General features: G+C 38.5%; 1 protein-coding gene across 2 annotated transcripts; it reads left to right on the top strand.

The window, feature by feature from the left end:
* Window positions 1-320: 320 nt before the first annotated feature.
* Window positions 321-20,930, top strand: fzd6 (frizzled class receptor 6). Of its 2 annotated transcripts, XM_051721307.1 has the most exons (8): window positions 321-507; window positions 843-1,068; window positions 5,645-5,841; window positions 14,093-15,107; window positions 15,191-15,339; window positions 15,786-16,130; window positions 17,957-18,019; window positions 18,231-20,930. In XM_051721307.1, exons 2-7 carry the CDS (start codon window positions 892-894, stop codon window positions 18,009-18,011), a joined length of 1,938 nt encoding a protein of 645 aa, XP_051577267.1. In that variant the 5' UTR covers window positions 321-507; window positions 843-891; the 3' UTR covers window positions 18,012-18,019; window positions 18,231-20,930. The 2 variants fall into 2 exon arrangements, with proteins under 2 accessions (XP_051577267.1, XP_051577266.1); XM_051721306.1 differs by having other exon boundaries at window positions 17,957-20,930.
* The last annotated feature ends 6 nt before the right edge of the window (window positions 20,931-20,936 follow it).

Genomic DNA, 20,936 nt, shown 5'->3' with positions numbered 1-20,936 from the left:
TGTGTGTATAAGTGTGTATATAGTGTGTGTGTATGAGTGTATGTGTGTATGAGTGTGTGTTTGTTTGTGTGTGTGTATGTGTGAGTGTGTATGAGTGTGTATATAGTGTGTATGAGTGTGTGTATGAGAGTGTGTGTGAGTGTGTGTGTGAGAGTGTGTGTGTGTGTGTATGTTTTTGTGTGTTTATATGTGTGTGTATGTGTGCATGAGTGTGGGTGTATGAGTGTGTGTGTGCAAGTGTGTTTGTGTGTGCGCGCGCAAACAGCTCCAGCTCCTGGTGAAACTGGCCATGTTTTCTGCGCATGCGCAAACCAGAATTTCGAGATTTTTTTCGGAAGTCACAAACTCTTGGAAAGCGGCTGTTTTTTCTTTGGACCGTCGGGATCATTTAGGAATAGTTGAAGAGTTTTCAAATAAATCCACACTAGGATGATTGTTTACGTACTGTAGGAGTGAAATGGTAAAGAACAGTAAATCTACAGAGTTTGATGTCGTCAGTCTGCGGAGGTGAGACATGTTTGTGTATTTTTCATTAAACTCTTGATTCTGTTCAAAGGAAGTGTGTTTCTTTAAGGCCGTTTGTAATTGTTATTATAGAGATAAAACAACGATACGAACATTGTGAAAAGATACAACACATTGCGTTTAAAACACACGCTGAAAACATTCAAAACAAACTCGATCTTTTTAATCACGGGTCAAAATCAAACTGTTTATAACTGGATTCTCAAACGGAAGTGCTTTATTGTCCTGTTAACTAACAGAAGTTTCATTTGAAGTTTTAATTGTTGTATTACAGTCATACAGTATCTGTGTTTATATTAATCCTGCATGTGTTACAGCTCAGTTTGTGCAGTTCTGGAGATCCTCCTGATTCATTGATCTGCAGTGATGATTCTTCTGTCCTTCAGCATCAGTTTGTTCATGGTGAATTCATGTATGACTCACAGTTTGTTCACATGTGAGCCGATGCGTGTGCACTGGTGTCATGACATGCATTACAACAACACATTCTTCCCTAACATGCTTGACCACTATGACCAGGACATCGCTGCCGTGATGATGAAGGTAAAGTTTGATGAAGGTCATCGTCCCCCATTTGAAACTGAAGACTCTTGTTTCTATAATTCATGTGACTGATTTCTTTTATCAGCATAGCTTTTGATGATTTAAGAATCCATTTATTGTGTTCACACCAATAACAGTATCTGACAAACTGACATGCTGTCTGGACTCATTTACATTACATTAACTACATTTTCCTTGTTTAATAATAATCTGATGATGAGATTTTCTTCTGGATAAAACACCCAATATATGAGTTTATTATCTCATACGAGCACATGAATTCATCTCTTTGTGTCGTTCAGGAACAGTGTTGTTATTACACAGATGTTTAGAGGAAATGTGGCATTATTGGATCAAAAACAGGTGTTTTTTTTTCTACACAGTGATTCTGTTATAGAGATCATTTAATCTAAACTGAGTCAGTTCTGTGGGATTTCTCTTCTGCTAGTCAATAAACACATCGTTTCAGTCTTTACCCAGTAAACACGGTATCTTTATATGGTATGGAGCACATTCCTGCGGTTGTGTCATAGGGATTAGTTTCACTGAAGCTCTGAGGGCCTTTATGATTTCTTTCGTAGCCGTATCAAATAATGGGCTTCATGTAACACAGCAGAAAAACTCTCAGCTCTATTGTTCAAACCTTTCATTTAAAACACCAGAGAGGAAGGAAATTAGGGGGAGAAAACCCCGCTGCAGTCAGCACACACACACACACACACACACACACACACACACACCTTTGATTGTGTTTCACTCTACTGCAGTATAGTAGCACTTTCTGTGGAGGGAAATTCTGAAAAGTAGGTCAAATTGTTTTATATTCAAATCGCTTGTTGAAGATTACTTAAATCTTCTGTTGTTTTATATCATGTAGTCTAAATTAGCTAGTGAGCAGCTTACATGCTAATAATCTTCACGCCCTTCTCCTAAAACCTGCTTTCAGTGGTGAATCAGATTCATGCTGTTTGCAGTATAGGAAAACTGCCAAAACATCTCAGTTTTTACTGAAATGAAAGGTTTAAATATCAGATATAAAAGGATTCAAATAGAATTCACTGAGGGTTAGAGTAGGAATTAGGAATTCTTCACACTTTGAGCTTTTATTTTGTATTAAACGTTTATTTTGTTGTGAAGGCATTTCTGTTCCGTGTAACAAGACGTTGGTCATATGACCCAATGTGATTATTGAAGCGCAAAATGCTGCGATTTAATTACATAAATATATAGTCTGCAGTAAATGAGTGCTGTGTCATCATCTACAATCACAGCACGTGATGCTCATAAAGTGTGTTGTTTTCAGCATATGAGCGGCTTCACACATGCAGCGTGCAGTACACGCAGACTGTATATTTATTTTATTAAATCACATCCACTTGCGGTTTAATAATCTCACTAGAACATATCACTATCTTTATTTGATGAATTGTTCTTTTCAGTGTAAAGGAGTCACAGAACACATGCTAAAATAAGCGTGTGCGCATTTGAAAGCAGCCGTCTGTCAGACATACATCGTACGGGGACCGAATTGAGTCGGTGTTCGGTACTTCCAGTACTGCAGAAACACTGGTATCGTTACATCTTTTTTAATTTAGTATCAACTTGGTACCGAAGTACCGCTACTTTAGGTATTTAGGATAGAGAACCGTATTGGTGGAACATCTGTAGTGACGTGGTGACTCATGATTGGTCACTTGCTCAGTCTATTCACAGAAAGAAACCGTAACCGTGCCAGTGAGACCGGATCAGTACAGAATGGTACAATTAAGCAACCGTAACTGTTCAACCTGATGGAAGGGCCGGGTGATTTTATTTTTTCCTTTACGATTTTATAGATTAATTCGAATGAATGTTTTGACATGATTTTGTGAAATCGAGGTTTCACATAATAATGTTAACAAACGCTATAGTTAAATAAGTTATCAATTCACCAAAGGCTGAAAAAGGAAGAGAAAGAAATGTTCATAGCACTTGGCATGATGCCACCTCCAATCTGATCAACTGATATGTGTGGGCACTCCAAATGAAGGGAACAGGTTGACAACATGGAGACTGATGTAAAAGACACCGGTATATTTCCAGAATGATTGTACAGTGTGATTGTAGCTCGACCATCACCGACCGCAGGTTTATCAGACAATATCTGGCTTCAGCGTTCTGTGCATATTGGTTAATGGTCTCCTTTCTTTAAATATCCATAATAAAGCGTTAGTTACGTGAAAGTGATTGATACTTCATACAGTATCAAATCAAATGGATAGGCTATAAATGGGTGAATCAAACATCCACCGCTCCTCGTTTTACCATGATGATACAGATAGATCACTAATTATTGCTTTGATCTATGATGTGTTTCAAGTGTACTGCATCTATAGCCAACATTTGGGAAGTGACCATTCTGACAAACCTTGCCAGCTGTATTGTAATGATAATCATTTATTATTTCATTTTGCTGCTCTGTATACCTGCTAAAGGGCGCCACGTGCTCACGCATCGCTGACTGAAGTGTTGAATGCAGACGTCAGATTTTAAAACGCAGCCTTTTGATGTTTAGTAATCATGGAAGGCCATATTGTGATTTCAGTTTTAATTCAATCAGACATGCAGCCTTAATGGATACTACACCAATATCTCAGAGGTCAAAGTCTGCAGGTTTCACAGCACGTTGTTTTTTCTATCTGCAGGGTTTTTACATACAAATAGATAAACTCCATGATTTCTATGTTTTTTTTCTAGATAGACTAAAATTAATACTTTGAATTTTGCTGTTGTATTTTACAGTTTTGTTATTTTATACTATTATTTCTAAACCTTTGGGTTATTTTAAATAAATTAGATTTTATTTCATTTACATTTACACTATGTTGAAAACTTCCACTTGCAGACTTAAGTTTTCAATTATGAATAGAAATGTGACTTCTCTAACCAGGTAAGACATAAATGTAAGGGATAATATCTAATCTAATAGACTACATTATCTCACTTATTACATGGCTTCTTACCAAATAAATAAATGGCCATGAAATATTGATTTGTAAATTATTTTATGATGAGAAGAGAGTTTGGAGTGACACAAGAGATGTGAAACTATTAGAGATCTTGCCTGAGACAACAGTTAATTCTACAGTTTCATTATACACAAATACTTGACAACAGAATACTGCCATTGACCAATCACAGAGAGCCATGTTATAAAGGATATCTAATACAAGCAATGTATAAAAATGCTAATATGTTATATATACTGTGTGTTTATATCACTGAGCAGTTTATTATGAACACTATGGTCTTAATAAAGTGCCCAACGTGGGCTTCTGCTGTTGTAGCCCATCCACCTCAAGGTTTGATATGTTGTGCATTCAGAGATGATATTCTTCTCTCCAGTATTGTACAGAGTGGTTATCTGAGTTACCATAGACTTTCTGTCAGCTCAAACCAGTCTGGTCAATCTCTGTTGACCTCTCTCATCAACAAGGTGTTTCACAGAACTGACGCTCACTGGATGTTTTTTGTTTTTGGCACCATTCTGAGTAAATTCTAGAGACTGTTGTGTGTGAAAATCCCAGAAATACTCAAACCCGCCCATCTGACACCAACAATCATGCCACGCTCCAACAATCATGCCACGCTCCAAATCACTGAGATCACATTTTTTCCCCCATTCTGATGGTTGATGTGAACATTAACTGAAGCTCCTGACCCGTATCTGCATGGTTTTATGCACTGCACTGCTGCCACACGATTGGCTGATTAGATAATGGCATGAATAAGAAGGTGTACAGGTGTTCCTAATAAAGTTCTCGGTGTGTGTATATAAATAACTAAAGTTTTTAAACGCAGTGTCTATTTACACACAATCCTGTCGGTCAAGGCTGTTTTTCACCAACTCTGCCCACTATTGCCCAGATCATTTACCTTTAGTACAAATAGCACATTACTTCTATTTACACTTTGTGTGAATAACATTTATCACTTTTCGCACTCCGTGTAAACGAGATGCCATTTGTTGCTAGTTGGGGTACTGAATGTCCATTCAGTGTCAATACATTTTACATTCAATTGCACTTAAATAAGCCGTAAAAACATTTGATATTAAACAAGTAATTACACAATGTTCAGGTGGCATCACTTCAGTAATATCTTCAACAAATTTTTACATTTTGTATAGTACTTTACGAATTAAAGTAACATGTTTTACTAAATGTAAATTATCCATTATCATTTACATTTTACATACCTGAATCATTTCTATACACGCTGATTTTTGTCCATGTCAGATATTCTTTTATTGGATGTTAAAGTTTCGGTCAAGATTTTTGGTCTGATTTCTTTTCCAGATGAAATGGCATTTTTGATATAATGAATGGTAAAAATTAATTTATATTCATAAATACACATTTTTTAATATTTATGGTAAAGAAATATGAATAAATCTTTAGCATTTTATTATAGTTGAGCTCATGACACGTGCACAGTAAAACCATCACTATCAGATATGTGCAAAATCCTGTCAGATGTATCCAGTGTGGAATGGAGTTGAATTTATTCTCTCTTGTTTTCTTTTTTGTCTGTGTAGCACTTCATGCCATTGGCAAACCTCCGCTGTTCACCTGACGTACATCTCTTCCTGTGCCAAGCATTTGTTCCTGAGTGCACCGAACACACGCATGTCCTGCGTCCGTGCAGAGAGCTGTGCGAGCGTGTCGTGTCTGACTGCAGCAGGGACATGCTCACGTTTGGAATCAGCTGGCCGCTGGAGCTGCAGTGTGACAGGTCAGTCGAACACAGGTGTTATGAAAATGTTTTTATGGTGAATTGGGCAACTAATCAATAATGAAAATGGTCAACAGCAAATTTTATTATTGATTAGTTGGGTCTATTTGCTATGGTACAAACAAACTCACTTTCTGTCACTTTACGGCATGGTGACAGAACCTGTTTCTACTGAAAAAACACATTTGAAAACTGATGAAGGCCACAAAGTGAAAACATCCTGCACAACCCAAGCTGCCAAAACCCAGGAACATTTTATATTAAAAGAGCTGTAAAGATGGGGGTCTGGGTATCTCAGTGAGTATTGACGCTGACTATCACCCCTGGAGTCGTGAGTTTGAATCCAGGGTGTGCTGAGTGACTCCAGCCAGGTCTCCTAAGCAGCCAAATTGGCCCGGTTGCTAGGGAGGGTAGAGTCACATGGGGTAACCTCCTCGTGGTCGTGATTAGTGGTTCTCACTCTCAATGGGGCGTGTGGTGAGTTGTGTGTGGATCGTGGAGAGTAGCATGAGTCTCCACATGCTGTGAGTCTCCGCGGTGTCATGCACAACGAGTCACGTGATAAGATGCACGGATTAACGGTCTCAGAAGCGGAGGCAACTGAGACTTGTCCTCCGCCACCCGGATTGAGGTGAGTAACCGCACCACCACGAGGACCTACTAATAGTGGGAAATGGGCATTCCAAAATTGGGGCAAAAAGTGGATACATTTTTTTTTTAAGTGCTGTAAAGGCCAATTCACACTGCCCCAACAAATGCCAACAGAGACCAACACTTCCAACATTCTAAAGTTGGCTGTTGTATTTAGAGGTTGAGAAACATCGTGCTCACACTGATCCAGCAAACATCAACAAACTTGTGTCTTTGTGTGTCGTTGTTCATCTTTGAAGAAGACTGACAAGGAAGAGGTTGCGAACTAAACCAAACATGCACGATTTAATATCTAAATATTAGGTGCAATTAATGAAACATATTTGGCTAGTAGAGACATTAGGCTATAACCTATTAAACACAACTACGTTTTAAAAACGTTTTGTGTTTTCTGGGAACTTATTCATACAGAGAGACAGCAATCCAGTGAAACAAACAAACAAAAGACACATTTTACACATTAGGTTTGTCCACAAAATGTGGGGAAAGCTAATATTTTATTTTATTGCAGATATAAGTTAATATTATTGCAGATCTGCATTTAGTTCAGTTTGCAATTTCTGTGTGATTTGATGGCATTTGAGAAATAAAGGATCTGTGTTTTTCATGCGAGTGTAAACAGCTCTTCAGCCAAATTAATCTCTGTCCGTGTCTTGCCTATTTGTACGTATTTGCTTTTACGTGTCATCCACAAAAACTGCTGAACACATATCATTTTGTTCTCTTATATTTAGAAAGGAACAAGATTACTACAAAAAATGTTATTAATTTCTCCTGCGCTATCAATGCAAGTGAGGCCGTGCACGTTCATTTTCATTGAGCTGACGGACACTTATCTCATTGTCATGGCAACGGTTCGTGCTGAAGTCAGATTACATCAGAGTCTGTTGGAGTTTGTTGGAAAATTTGAGCAGACGCCTCAAACATTCAAAGACCCGACAAATGCTGATTATGCTGAATCTGTGAAAACCAACACCAACAAACGGCAACAGGGTGAACACACTGATCCGACAAAACCCAACAAATGTGTCTGTTGCCGTTTGTAGTGGCTGTGTGAATTGGCCTTAAGAGAGTTTAGCTGTTCTGGAACTTCCTCAAGACTGAACTGTTGAATTATCTGTTGTCCAGTGTCTGTGTTTCTTTGCCCACTCGAACATTTTCTGTTTGTTTTTCTGTTTCAAAAGTGTCTTTTTCTTTGCAATTCTTCCCATAAGGCCTGCACCCCTGAGTCTTCTCTTTACTGTTGTACATGAAACTGGTGTTGAGCGGGTAGAATTCAATGAAGCTGTCAGCTGAGGACATGTGAGGCGTCTATTTCTCAAACTAGAGACTCTGATGTACTTATCCTCTTGTTTAGTTGTACATCTGGTCTTCCACATCTCTTTCTGTCCTTGTTAGAGCCAGTTGTCCTTTGTCTTTGAAGACTGTAGTGTACACCTTTGTATGAAATCTTCAGTTTTTTGGTAATTTCAAGCATTGTATTGCCTTCATTCCTCAAAACAATGATTGACTGATGAGTTTCTAGAGAAAGCAGTTTCTTTTTTGCCATTTTTGACCTAATATTGACCTTAAGACATGCCAGTTTATTGCATACTGTGGCAACTCAAAAACAAACACAAAGACAATGTTAATCTTCATTTAATGAACCAAATATCTTTCAGCTGTGTTTGATTTAATGGCAAGTGATTTTCTAGTACCAAATGATCAATTTAGCATGATTAATCAAGGATAAGGTGTTGGAGTGATGGCTGCTGTCTAGATTTGATCAAAAATGATTTTTTTCAAATAGTGATGGTGCTGTTTTTTACATCAGTAATGTCCTGACTATACTTTGAGATCAGTTGAATGCCACTTTGGTGACTTAAAGTACCAATTTCCTTCCGAAACAGCAAAATCTTTACGTTATTCCAAACATTTGGCCGCTAGTGTGTGTGCTTTTTCAATTTTTCCAATTGGAGGTTATTTCCATTTTAAAGCCACTCGTAACCGGCAAAATCTCATTTTAGTGCAGCAGTTGATAGACAGGTAAAACTTTCACCGTAGAACTCCTTGGTTTCACAACACTTGATTGGGGAGTCAAAAATCTTAATATATACAGGATTGAATCGAGGCACAGATCTGGGGAAGGGTACAGAAACATTTCTGCAGCATTGAAGGTCCCAATGAGCACAGTGGCCTCCATCATCCATAAATGGAAGAAGTTTGGAACCACCAGGACTCTTCCTAGAGCTGGCCGCCCGGCCAAACTGAGTGATCGGGGGAGAAGGGCCTTAGTCAGGGAGGTGACCAAGAACCCGATGGTCACTCTGACAGAGCTCCAGCATTTCTCTGTGGAGAGAGGAGAACCTTCCAGAAGAACAAGCATCTCTGCAGCACTCCACCAATCAGGCCTGTATGGTAGAGTGGCCAGACGGAAGCCACTCCTCAGTAAAAGGCACATGACAGCCCGCCTGGAGTTTGCCAAAAGGCACCTGAAGGACTCTCAGACCATGAGAAACAAAGATTGAATTCTTTGGCCTGACTGGCCAATACCATCCCTACAGTAAAGCATGGTGGTGGCAGCATCATGCTGTGGGGATGTTTTTCAGTGGCAGGAACTGGGAGACTAGTCAGGATCGAGGGAAAGATGAATGCAGCAATGTACAGAGACATCCTTGATGAAAACCTGCTCCAGAGCGCTCTGGACCTCAGACTGGGGCGAAGGTTCATCTTCCAACAGGACAACGACCCTAAGCACACAGCCAAGATAACAAAGGAGTGGCTACGGGACAACTCTGTGAATGTCCTTGAGTGGCCCAGCCAGAGCCCAGACTTGAACCCAATTGAACATCTCTGGAGAGATCTGAAAATGGCTGTGCACCAACACTCCCCATCCAAGCTGATGGAGCTTGAGAGGTCCTGCAAAGAAGAATGGGAGAAACTGCCCAAAAATAGGTGTGTCAAGCTTGTAGCATCATACTCAAAAAGACTTGAGGCTGTAATTGGTGCCAAAGGTGCTTCAACAAAGTATTGAGCAAAGGCTGTGAATACTTATGTACATGTGATTTTTTTTATTTTTTTTCGTTTTTTGTTTTTAATAAATTTGCAAAGATTTCAGACAAACTTCTTTCACGTTGTCATTATGGGGTATTGTTTGTAGAATTTTGAGGAAAATAATGAATTTAATCCATTTTGGAATAAGGCTGTAACATAACAAAATGTGGAAAAAGTGAAGCGCTGTGAATACTTTCCGGATGCACTGTATCTACTGTCATTTAGCCTGAATACCATTATAAAGGATGCTGTGCTCTTGAATATAACCCTAGTACTTATGATATTAAAACAAGTATGACGGATAAAAATAGACCATGATGGAAATTTTACAGCTCAGTCGGTCAGAGTGACTAGTAATTGACACGTTTTTTTCTTTTTTTTTTTTTTAAGGCCAACGCCTATATCTAGAGAGCAGGATGGCCGATATAATGCTGATAACACATATTAAATGACATTGCTAAAAATTAAAGAACTTTTATTAAGCATAAATTAATATTTACTCAACTGTTTACAAAACTTTTACTTTGTTAATATGTGAAGAAATCTGTAATAAAATAAGATTTTTGTGTATTTTCGATAGTTGATAGCAGCTTCTCCTATTCATCCCATATACATAAATTGTTGAAACATAAAAGGAAGAAAGGAATAACAACAGATGGTATGTGTGCATTAGCAATCACATTTTCAAGACCTAATACAATGATAATAATAGCTTAACCCTTTAAGCTCGGATGGGCCCGGTGATATTTTTATATTATTATATAAAAATAATAATCGTCAACACATAACTACAGTCTTGACCAACACAAAATAGGTATCGTTTGAAAGTTTAGAAGCTCTACTTTATAATGCATGTAGACATTATGACTAAAACTGAACAAGTGCTTTGAAATTTGCAGACAAATCAGAAATGTTCCGTTTTGATAATTTATAAAAATATTTGCGCTGTACATATTATTGTAATCAGTAAAAACATCAAACTGATCAAATAGCCATGTGTCATATGTTGTTAGAAAGCTCTCAAAGAGTAAAATACAACCAGCCTATTTGCTTTACTCGCAGACAAAAATATAGCGAATAATTGCTAAGTATATGTCTTTGACAATTATGTTGGTGTTGCTTATATGCCGCGTTTCTTATAACTTCATGAAAAATAAACTGAACATAAAATATAACATACCATTACTTAGAGGAGGTGATTATCTTTCAAACGAGCCCACACACAAGGTAATCAGATGTATAAATCATTAGATAATCCACATGAAGCACAATGTTACATATGACCACCAGGAGATGGCGCCAAATACATGACACAGACTCAATGATGACTCAAATGACACAGAATGAAACTCATTCAGTGAAATCTCATTACTAAAATCATGTCTGCATGCTATGCAAACCTTTAGTCATTGTTGTGTTTGCATGTGTAATTAGTTCTTATGTACAATTATTATGTTTTATTTGTTTGGAGAAGTTTTTGGACATTATGATAAATTATCTTTGTAATGTTATAACTTTTGATTTCTTTGTCGTATCAACACAAATTTTTTCTCAGATACAGGTGACATGATTGGGAACAAAACAAAAGCAGTTTTTCAGAGCCAACTTATTTACACCCAGAGATATATAACCTCATGTGACTGTGCGGCCTCATGCGAGGACTTGCTATTTTGGATTCGCTATATGCAACACATACTTTAAATTCATTTAAACCCATTGCATACTGTTCTGGACACATATAATTTAATTGCCAATAATTTAAAAATACCAAACATCAGCCGATTTATCGGCTGCGGCGATATATCGGTTAACTACAAAAAGTGACGAATTATGATTTTTTTCTAGTGCAACATCTGAGTGGTGCATCCCGTCAAATTTAATAGCTCCCATTATAAACTATGATGCTGTCGACACTGGAAGCGTCTGTTGCAAATATGGTTAACTTTAAAACCTAAAAATAAAATGAGTTCACTTACTAAACATCATACCAATATCAATACATGAGTCTTTCTTCCATGATTTTTATTTGTACATTTTTTTAATAACTTCTGCATTTTATATTAAAGCCAGCTTGTGTTATTTCTGATCTACTAATTTAAATCATCTTTTGTTTCTAACCACATGCATAAACAGTTTTAGCAACAAGAAGGATACTTTCCCTGTACACACATGACTGTGTGGCAACACATAGCTCCAATGACATCATTAAGTTTGCTGATGATACGACGGTGGTAGGTATGATCACTGACAATGATGAAACAGCCTACAGAGAGGAGGTACACACTCTGACACACTGGTGTCAGGAGCACAACCTCTCCCTCAACGTCAGTAAGACAAAGGAGCTTGTGGTGGACTTCAGGAGAAAAGACAGAGAACACAGTCCCATCACCATCAATGGAGCACCAGTGGAGAGTGTCAGCAGCTTCAAGTTCGTCGGTGTCCACATCACTGAGGAACTCACATGGTCCATCCACACTGAAGTCGTTGTGAAGAAGGCTCATCAGCGCCTCTTCTTCCTGAGACGGCTGAGGAAGTTTGGAATAAAACACCACATCCTCACACAGTTCTACACCAGCACTGTAGAGAGCATCCTGACTGGCTGCATCTCCGCCTGGTACGGCAATAGCACCGCCCACAACCGCAAGGCACTGCAAAGGGTGGTGCGAACTGCCAGACACATCATCGGTGGTGAGCTTCCCTCCCTCCAGGACATATATACCAGGCGGTGTGTGAAAAAAGCTCAGAGGATCATCAGAGACTCCAGCCACCCGAGTCATGGGCTGCTCTCACTGCTACCATCAGGCAGGCGGTATTGCAGCATCAGGACCCGCACCAGCCGACTTCATGATAGCTTCTTCCCCCAAGCACTCAGACTTCTGAACTCTTGATCTCCCACGATCAAAATACATCAGCACTGCACTTTATTAGCCTCAGACTGGACTCACATTTTATACTTCTCTTAATAACACACTGGCAACTGACTATCAACCGACAGCCTGAATGTCAATACAACACTTCATATTTATTTCCACTGATTACATGTGGGGAGGGGGTACAGTGTATATTTTTTTTTGTATACAGTCTTCTTATTTTGTGTATATTGTATATTATTAGGTGTATATTGTGTTGTGTAACAGATGTGTAAACTGTGTTGTGTAAATCAGATGTTTATTGTAATTGTCATACTGCTATGTTGCTTGGAACTGCACCCAAGACTTTCACCCACTGTTGCACTTGTGTATATGGTTGAGTGACAATAAAGGGATTTGATTTTGATTTGATTGGTTGTTCACCCATTTAACCATTGTTGAAGTCTACTCAAGCTCACAGCTGATTGGTCCACACCATTTATAATGTTCCCTACAACACGTCCATTGTAGACAGGCTCCCTTAAATTTACAGGAATAAATTGTATAGTAACATGTTATAACCCCAATTCCAAAAACGTTGGAAGAGTATGAAAAAGGCTAATAAAAGCAAAAAGGAGTGATTTGTAAATTATATTCACCCTTTGCTATATTGAAAACACTACAACTACACATTATATGATGTTTTAACTTGTGAATTTCATAGTTTTTTTGAAAACGTACAATAATTTCAAGTCAGATGATTGCAACATGCTCCAAAAAAGTTGAGACGGGTAATTTAAGACTAATAACAATTTGACGAATTAAAATAACAAGACAATGTGAAACAGGAGATGTTAAACGGGTCAGGCAATCGTGTCATAGTATATAAGGAGCCTCCAAAAACAGCCTAGTCCTTCAAGAGCAACTTGTTAGTCAACACCGCTCGCCGCTGCATCCACAGATGCAAGTTAAGACTTTACTATGTAAAGGAGAAGCCATACATCAACACTGTCCAGAAGCGCTGCTGACTTCTCTGGGCTCGGTCTCATCTTAGATGGAAAGTAGAACAGTGGAACTGGGTTTTTTGGTCTGAAGAGTCCACATTTCAAATAGTTTTTGTAAAGCACAGCCATGGTGTTCTCCGAGCCAAAGAGGAAAAGGGCCATCCAAGCTGTTATCAGCATCAGGTCCAAAAGCCAGTGTCTGTATGGGCCAGGGTGTGTCAGTGCCCATGGCATGGGTAACTCGCACATCTGTGAGGGCACCATTAATGCTGACGGATATGTACAAATTTTGGAGCAGCATATACTGCCATCCAGCACCGTCTTTTCCAGGGACGTCCCAGCATTTTCAGCAGGACAACTTCAAACCACATACTGGCCGAATAAGCAGTGAGTCTGGGTGCTAGATTGGCATGCCTGCAGTCCTGACCATCTCCAATTTAGAATGTGTGGTGCATTATGAAGCACACCACACTGCAACAAAGACCCTGTACAATTGTGCAGCTGAAGACCTGCATAATGGATGAATGGGGGAAAATTCCACTTTTTAAACTTAACAAATTGGTAAGTGTTATTAGAAGAAATGGTGATGTTTCACAGTGGTAAACACTCGACTGTTCCAACTTTTTTGGAATGTATTTAAAGTTGAGCTCAATGAGAAACTGTTTGTTTTGGCTGAAAATTATTGTAATTTGTGTTTTGTCTCTGGTGTTACAGGTTGGAATCATGTCATCTTTCTTCTGATGGTTCTGCTGTTTCATCCATGGAAGATACGACCACAGCCAGAGGCTCTCTGTCAGCCAATCGGGACCTAGGCTTCTGGTGCCCCCTTCAGCTGAAGACTCGCCCCGGTCAGGGTGGCACTTTTCTCGGGGCTCAAGACTGTGCACCACCGTGTGACAACATGTACCTCAAACCGCAGGAAGTTCGCTTGGCTAAGACTTTCATCGGCGTGAGCTCCATCGTGTGCTTGTGTGCGACTCTCTTCACATTTCTAACCTTCCTTATCGACGTGAAACGATTTCGCTACCCTGAGAGGCCGATCATCTTCTATGCCGTCTGCTACAGTTTTGTCTCTCTCATCTATTTTGTTGGTTTTCTGTTGGGTAACGAGGCCGCTTGCAACAAGCCGAGTCTGCCGGGCCGCGTGTCGACAATCGTGTTGGGCGCGCAGAGCCGCAGCTGCTCACTGCTCTTCATGTTGCTGTATTTCTTCTCCACTGCTGGAATGGTTTGGTGGGTCATTTTGACCATCACATGGTTTCTGGCTGCAGGACTCAAATGGAGCTGTGAAGCGATAGAGAAGAAGGCCGTCTGGTTTCACGCAGTTGCCTGGGGTCTCCCGGGCGCCCTCACCATCGTGCTGTTGGTGCTGAATAAGGTGGAAGGAGACAGCATCAGTGGCGTTTGTTTCATTGGCTTGTACGACCTCACGGCGTTGCGTTGGTTTGTTGTGGCTCCGCTGGCGGCAGGTGTGTTGGCCGGCCTCTCTCTGCTGCTCGCCGGAATCGTGTCTCTGAATCGTGTACGGCAGGTGATACAACATGATGAACGGAACCAGGAGAAGCTAAAGAAGTTCATGATCCGCATCGGAGTCTTCAGTGGCCTCTACGTGATACCTCTGCTGGCGCTGCTTGGATGCTACCTGTACGAACAATTCCGCCGCAGCGCCTGGGAGAACACGTGGATCAACGAGCATTGTCAGGAATACAGCATCCCCTGCTACTACAGCGTAAGACTTCAAACACAGTGCTGCATCTCGCTGGTGACCATCCAGTCATTTGCTGATGTTACGTATTGTTTTTGTTTTTGTAGAGTGTTGATGCGGACCGGCCTGAGCTTGCTCTGTTTCTGATGAAATATCTGATGACGCTGGTTGTGGGAATATCTGCTGTGTTTTGGGTCAGCAGCAAGAAAACGTGCTCTGAATGGGCCTCCTTCTTCAACAGAACTCGCAAAAAAGAGTGAGACTACTTAATATATAATTTCAGATTTTTGTTATATATAATTATATTATATAAAAATCTTCTATTATAATGCAGTGTAGAATTGGTGCAAAATTGATTATTGCTTTGGACACCTGTCATAGAAAGAGAGTATGATATTTGCATTAGAAAGAAACAAGCTGTCATATCCGTTTCCTTGCCCTGATCTGAGTGAAGGGTCATGAAACACTTGTATGATTGTTTCTGTATTTCTGTATTTTAAAAATATGTGACCCTGGAGTTCAACTACAAACTTCCTGGTGTTTTCTTTATCATGACATCTAATACTATTAACTATAATAAACAAATCAAGTACATTTTAAAAATACAAATATAAGTGAGGAAGAACATTTAAAAGATCTGTATGTTTAGATATGTATGAGAACACTATGAATTTGTGTGAAGTGTGTTTTTGTGTTCCTCAGTCCCATCAGCGAGAGCCGACGAGTTCTGCAGGAATCCTGCGAGTTCTTCCTCAAACACAACAGTCGTGTGCAGCACAAGTCGAAGCATTACAAACCCTCCTCTCATAAACTCAAGGTCATTTCAAAGTCCATGGGCACCAGCACAGGCATTCAAACCCCTGTCACTAGTAACCATGACAACACACCTGTCTCCACGGCAATCAGCAACCACAACATTCCAAGCCAGTCTGTTTCTGATCCGCACTGCTTTTCCGAGACACAGAGAGACTCGCCGCCACCGGCAGAGAGACGCAGTAAAGTGGATAGTTCCAGTCGTATTAGCAGCCACGCCGAAAGCCTCCGCAGGTGTGTTTATGAAAAATGAATTTAATTATTCACTGTTACCTTGATGCTGCAGCACACAATGGTCATCCAATGTGTTAATGATGCTTTTTTCCAAAGTGACTTGATGGTGTACATTTGATCAATATGTGTGTTCCCAAGATGTACCAGTTGAGCTACAGCAGTGTTTTCCAATCCTGGTCCTGGAGTACGTTCTTGATGTCTTCCTAATCAAAAACATTGAATTCAACTCATTGGCTGGTCAGTCGAGGCTCCATGTTGTTTAGAGGCCAGGATTGAGAAACATTGAGCTAGGGTTGGGAGGATTACTTTTGACATGTATTCCACTACAGATTACAGATTACATGCTGTAAAATGTAATTTGTAACATATTCCGGTAGATTACTCAAGGTCAGTAATGTAATCTAAATACTTTGGATTACTTCTTCAGCACTGGTAGATTTTTTCACTTGTTTTGACTATAAAAACTCTGCCAGTACAGTAAGACAAAATACACATGTTAAAAATACATTCTCTGAAAAACCCAAATATCTTCTGCTGTGTTGTTTCTAAAACAAGATTAATCAAACTGATCTTGTTTAAGGATTTTTAGATATTTTTACAGGAAAACAATTCAAAAATTATTATCAAGAATATGATTTTTGCCCTAATATCAAAGATCTTACTAGAAAAAAATAAATTATGATCTAACGTGAATTTTCTTGATAATAAAATACGATCGTGTCTGGTAACATGTGCATGTAAAATGGCTAGAAATAGCATTTTATCTTAGTGTAAAGATGACAATTTACACAAGATTTATTTGTATTTCTTCTGCTCCAGACTTACTTCAAACGTACTTCTCTGTCTGCTCGTATGAATGTAACACATCATAAGAAAGTGTTTCACCGCTGTTCAAATGCACTTTAGATCACATCATTTATATGTAGAAATGTTTTCCATCTGAAAGGACTAAATATTAAATGAAACAAATGACAATAAAATGCAAAATAATCTCTTCAGTGATCTAAATACTTTTTGAATGTAACTGTATTCTAATTACCAATGATTTAAATTGTAACTGTTGTTGAATACAGTTACTAATATTTTGTATTTTAAATATGTAATCCCGTTACATGTAATCTGTTACTCCCCAACACTGAGGATCACTAACTGAAAGTTAACAGGTGCACATAAACTATTATATTGTATTTAACATTGATGTTCCACTTTAAAGTTAAGCTCCATCGACAGCGTGCCCTGGAATACATTTTAAAATACACACTTAAAACACATTAAAGTTGTGCAATGATATGTGCAAGAAAGGGACGTGATGTTACTATTCGTATAGCACAGAGCAAACTCCACCCACAGGAATGACATCAGTAACGCATAATCAGAAGTTCATCCACCAAGAAAAATTGTCCCATCTCAAAAGAATGATTTAGACACTTTACACATGAAATAGCACACATTTTAACTGAAGAAATAATACTAGCACTGTAACAAAAATACATTTCTGCTTTCAAACCCTCCAGAATGTCTCGCCACATAGACTTCCATTAAAAGTGCATTACAGTAAATTGAATTTTTGTTTGTTTTACAAACTGAGGGATGAGTTAACATTATTATCTGTGGTAATTGACAGCATGCTACAGATCAAGTTCATAGAGCTTAACTTGTATTGATTGAGAACATTCCTTTAATTGACATATGATTGTTCTTTCATTATGTTTATTATTTTCAAAAAGCCTCAAGAGATGAGAGCAGTGCAATCATGTGAAATGTGTGTAAATGGCTGAAAATCTCAACAGATGTTTTGTTTACTCTTGTTTTAATGCTGTTTGAAGGATGACTCCAAAAGATGATGTGCTGCAGTCCGCCCACAGCGCCAACTCTCAGTGAAATCTCAGGTGGGCATGGCGTCTGAATGGAGGTGTGGCAGACACAGTTCCAGCCCCACCTTCCTGTCATTCTCTGCAAAAAAATGTTATCAATATATACAGCGGTATAACCCTTATTTTAATTTACTTGTAAGATGTCAACTGTAGAATTCATGCAGCGGAAGTATACTGACAGAATTTGTATTATCAGTTGGTCAGTTCTGTTGTATTTCATTTTTAGGATTGCACATTTCTAAGCAATTTATCACTGGAATAGTCGAAACACTGGCTTCTGACCTGAATCAGTGAACAAAAACAACAGATTTCATTCAAGATGTACACCTTTTCTCAGCTTTTAAACAAGAGGGGGTTTTTCTGCCGAATACGTACAAGTGCGCTAACTGTATCCCTAAAGAACACACTGGAACATATATAATGTTTACAGATACAAGCTTTCTCTGTCCTGAAGTAAAACTTATTTAAAATCTTTATGAAATTATTCATATTAAGGCATCTAAAATTTCAGTTTCAGTATTTGAGATTTCCTATCAAAGAAAAAAATCATTTGACATTTTTTTTATAATGATTGTCTTTTTCTCTTAAGGGTGTGTTTATGCATTCACAGTTAAATATGATAATGTAATATACTTGATTTGCACCTTTATATGTTAATGCTGGTTGTTTAAATGTATAGTTACAAAACAGATTTTAAAGGGAAAGACTTTGTATATTCCTCTGTCATCAGGTTAGCATCTGGTGAAGATTTGGTGTATGATGGATTTGCAGGTACTGCTGTAAATCTTTGATGTACACAAAGTTTCTGAAGATTATTTTAGTTTAAATCAGTGGTCTCCAACACTTGGGCACCTGGTAGCCATTGTTTGCCCATTCTTCCATGAAATTATATAAAAAAGGATTTATTTAACCCTTGTGTTTTAGTGTATAAAATTCCCACAGACACACATAAATATAATAAACAGGAGTGTCTTTTTGTCAAGTTTTTCCTTATGAATTCCTGAAACACACATATAACGTAGAAAATGACATAACTTACAGCAGACTATCCCGATTCAAACGAGCCCAAATACAACATAATATGATGAGGAGATTTTGAAATATTCCTCAGAGTGTTCATGGAAATACAATGCACAAAAGGGCCCTCAACACACATTGTGTGTGTGTGTGTGTGTGTGCGCAAATACACATCCACATATGTGCTCATCTAAAGGATTGGGATGCTCCTGAACACTTAATATTTCTGTATTATGTAGTCTAATCCATTCATTTCTAGTGACCAGGAAGACAAGTGTAACAAAGTGAAATAAAACCAAGAAAAGGTATAGAAAATTACCATTACAAATATTTTGTGTGTGTGTGTTTTCAGATACCATATGTGAACAAAGTCAAGGAATTTTATTCCAATTGGATAAGGTAAAAAAATAAATAAAAATAAATCAGGGTCAAAATGACCAGAACATGACATAAGGGTTAAACATTTCATATAACAATATTCAATAAATATTAACATTTTCCCAAATGTCGAGTGCTTCTGATCTATATTCTCACATAAGCTAGAGTGAAGCGTTACTACTCTGAAAGATCTGTGAGTGAATGAGAGCGAGAGAGACGGCGTGTGTTTACCCGTGTATACATAAGATTACCGTGACATCACACAGCAGGCGACTGCACTTCTAGATTCTTCAATGCAGCAGCTTTAAAACTTTGCTTTTATTAGTCTTTTAAGCACTGTATAATCTAATAATGTTTCTTAATTTTAATAAACGTTATTATCAAGGAATATCTATGATATATAGTGAATAAATATATGTCGATTCTTTCTGAACTATTGACAACTCGTTTTAACTTGCGTAGGAACAAGATTTTGCTGGACATGTAACAGGTTGACGTGTACTGTCTCTGAAATATACACATCCTCACATGTTTAAGACACTTCTGGCAGAGAAATGTGGCATATAAAAATGAAAACTACCATCACACAAGCAATATTTGTCTACTGCTTAAATTATTGGTCCACTTGCAGTATAAATTAATATTCATTGGCGCTGTGTCGAGATGATTCCTTTGTGAAAATTTAAATCTAGCAACTGCAGCTGTGGGGGGAAATGAGTCTTAATAGAGCAGACGCGATCACAATGACGGTTATCTTTGAAATATTGTAATTTATCAAATCCCGAGTTTGTTCTGATCCACCGATCCTGATGGAAATCTAAAAAAGCCCAAATCTCCTAAATTCTTTTTGAAATGGGGTGTTTTAAAAAGCAGTGTTGGGGCATTTTCAGCCCAATTTGAACAAAGCGCCCACTGCCCACTTTTTTCAATGATGCGTTTGTTTGTAAACGGTAACTACATTTTTGCTCCGGCACTCGGACCTAATTGACTAACAGTAATATTATGACATATTTTCACAGTATTTTCAAGTGGACATCTGCTTTTGCCCAACTGTTGAAATTGCCTGTTCAAACCTCAGACTAATGCATAACCGTGCAGTTTTACTGTAGAAAATTACCATGGGACGTGAAATGTTCTGTATGGCCGTTTAACACAAATGCAAAGTTGGACACCGCATTCTGTTGCATTATTATCACTGACAGCACGCTGACACATGTTTCTATTAAAGATTCAGTCAGATCGACTGGTGAATCAAACACGGGAGTCATCAGTGCCCTCCAGGTCATTTATTCTATTCTCTCATGATAAGGTTGGAGATCCCTGGTTTAAATGAACTGATCTTTTCTGTGTGATGCGGAGCGAGTGACCTGTGTGTCTGTCTGTCACATTATATTATACTTGTTTGTAATGTAAAGTGTGCCTTATCAAAATAAAGTCCATAGAAAGCCCCCAGTGTGCAGCCTGAAGTGTAACTGTGTAATCTTTGTGCATTGGCTTTTCAGAATCTCACAATAAAGCTCTTCGACTGTTATCTAAT

This window comes from Myxocyprinus asiaticus, chromosome 16 (genome assembly GCF_019703515.2).
Source record: "Myxocyprinus asiaticus isolate MX2 ecotype Aquarium Trade chromosome 16, UBuf_Myxa_2, whole genome shotgun sequence".
In the NCBI taxonomy this organism is placed as follows: domain Eukaryota; kingdom Metazoa; phylum Chordata; class Actinopteri; order Cypriniformes; family Catostomidae; genus Myxocyprinus; species Myxocyprinus asiaticus.
This window is presented reverse-complemented; position numbering and strand designations above follow the sequence as displayed.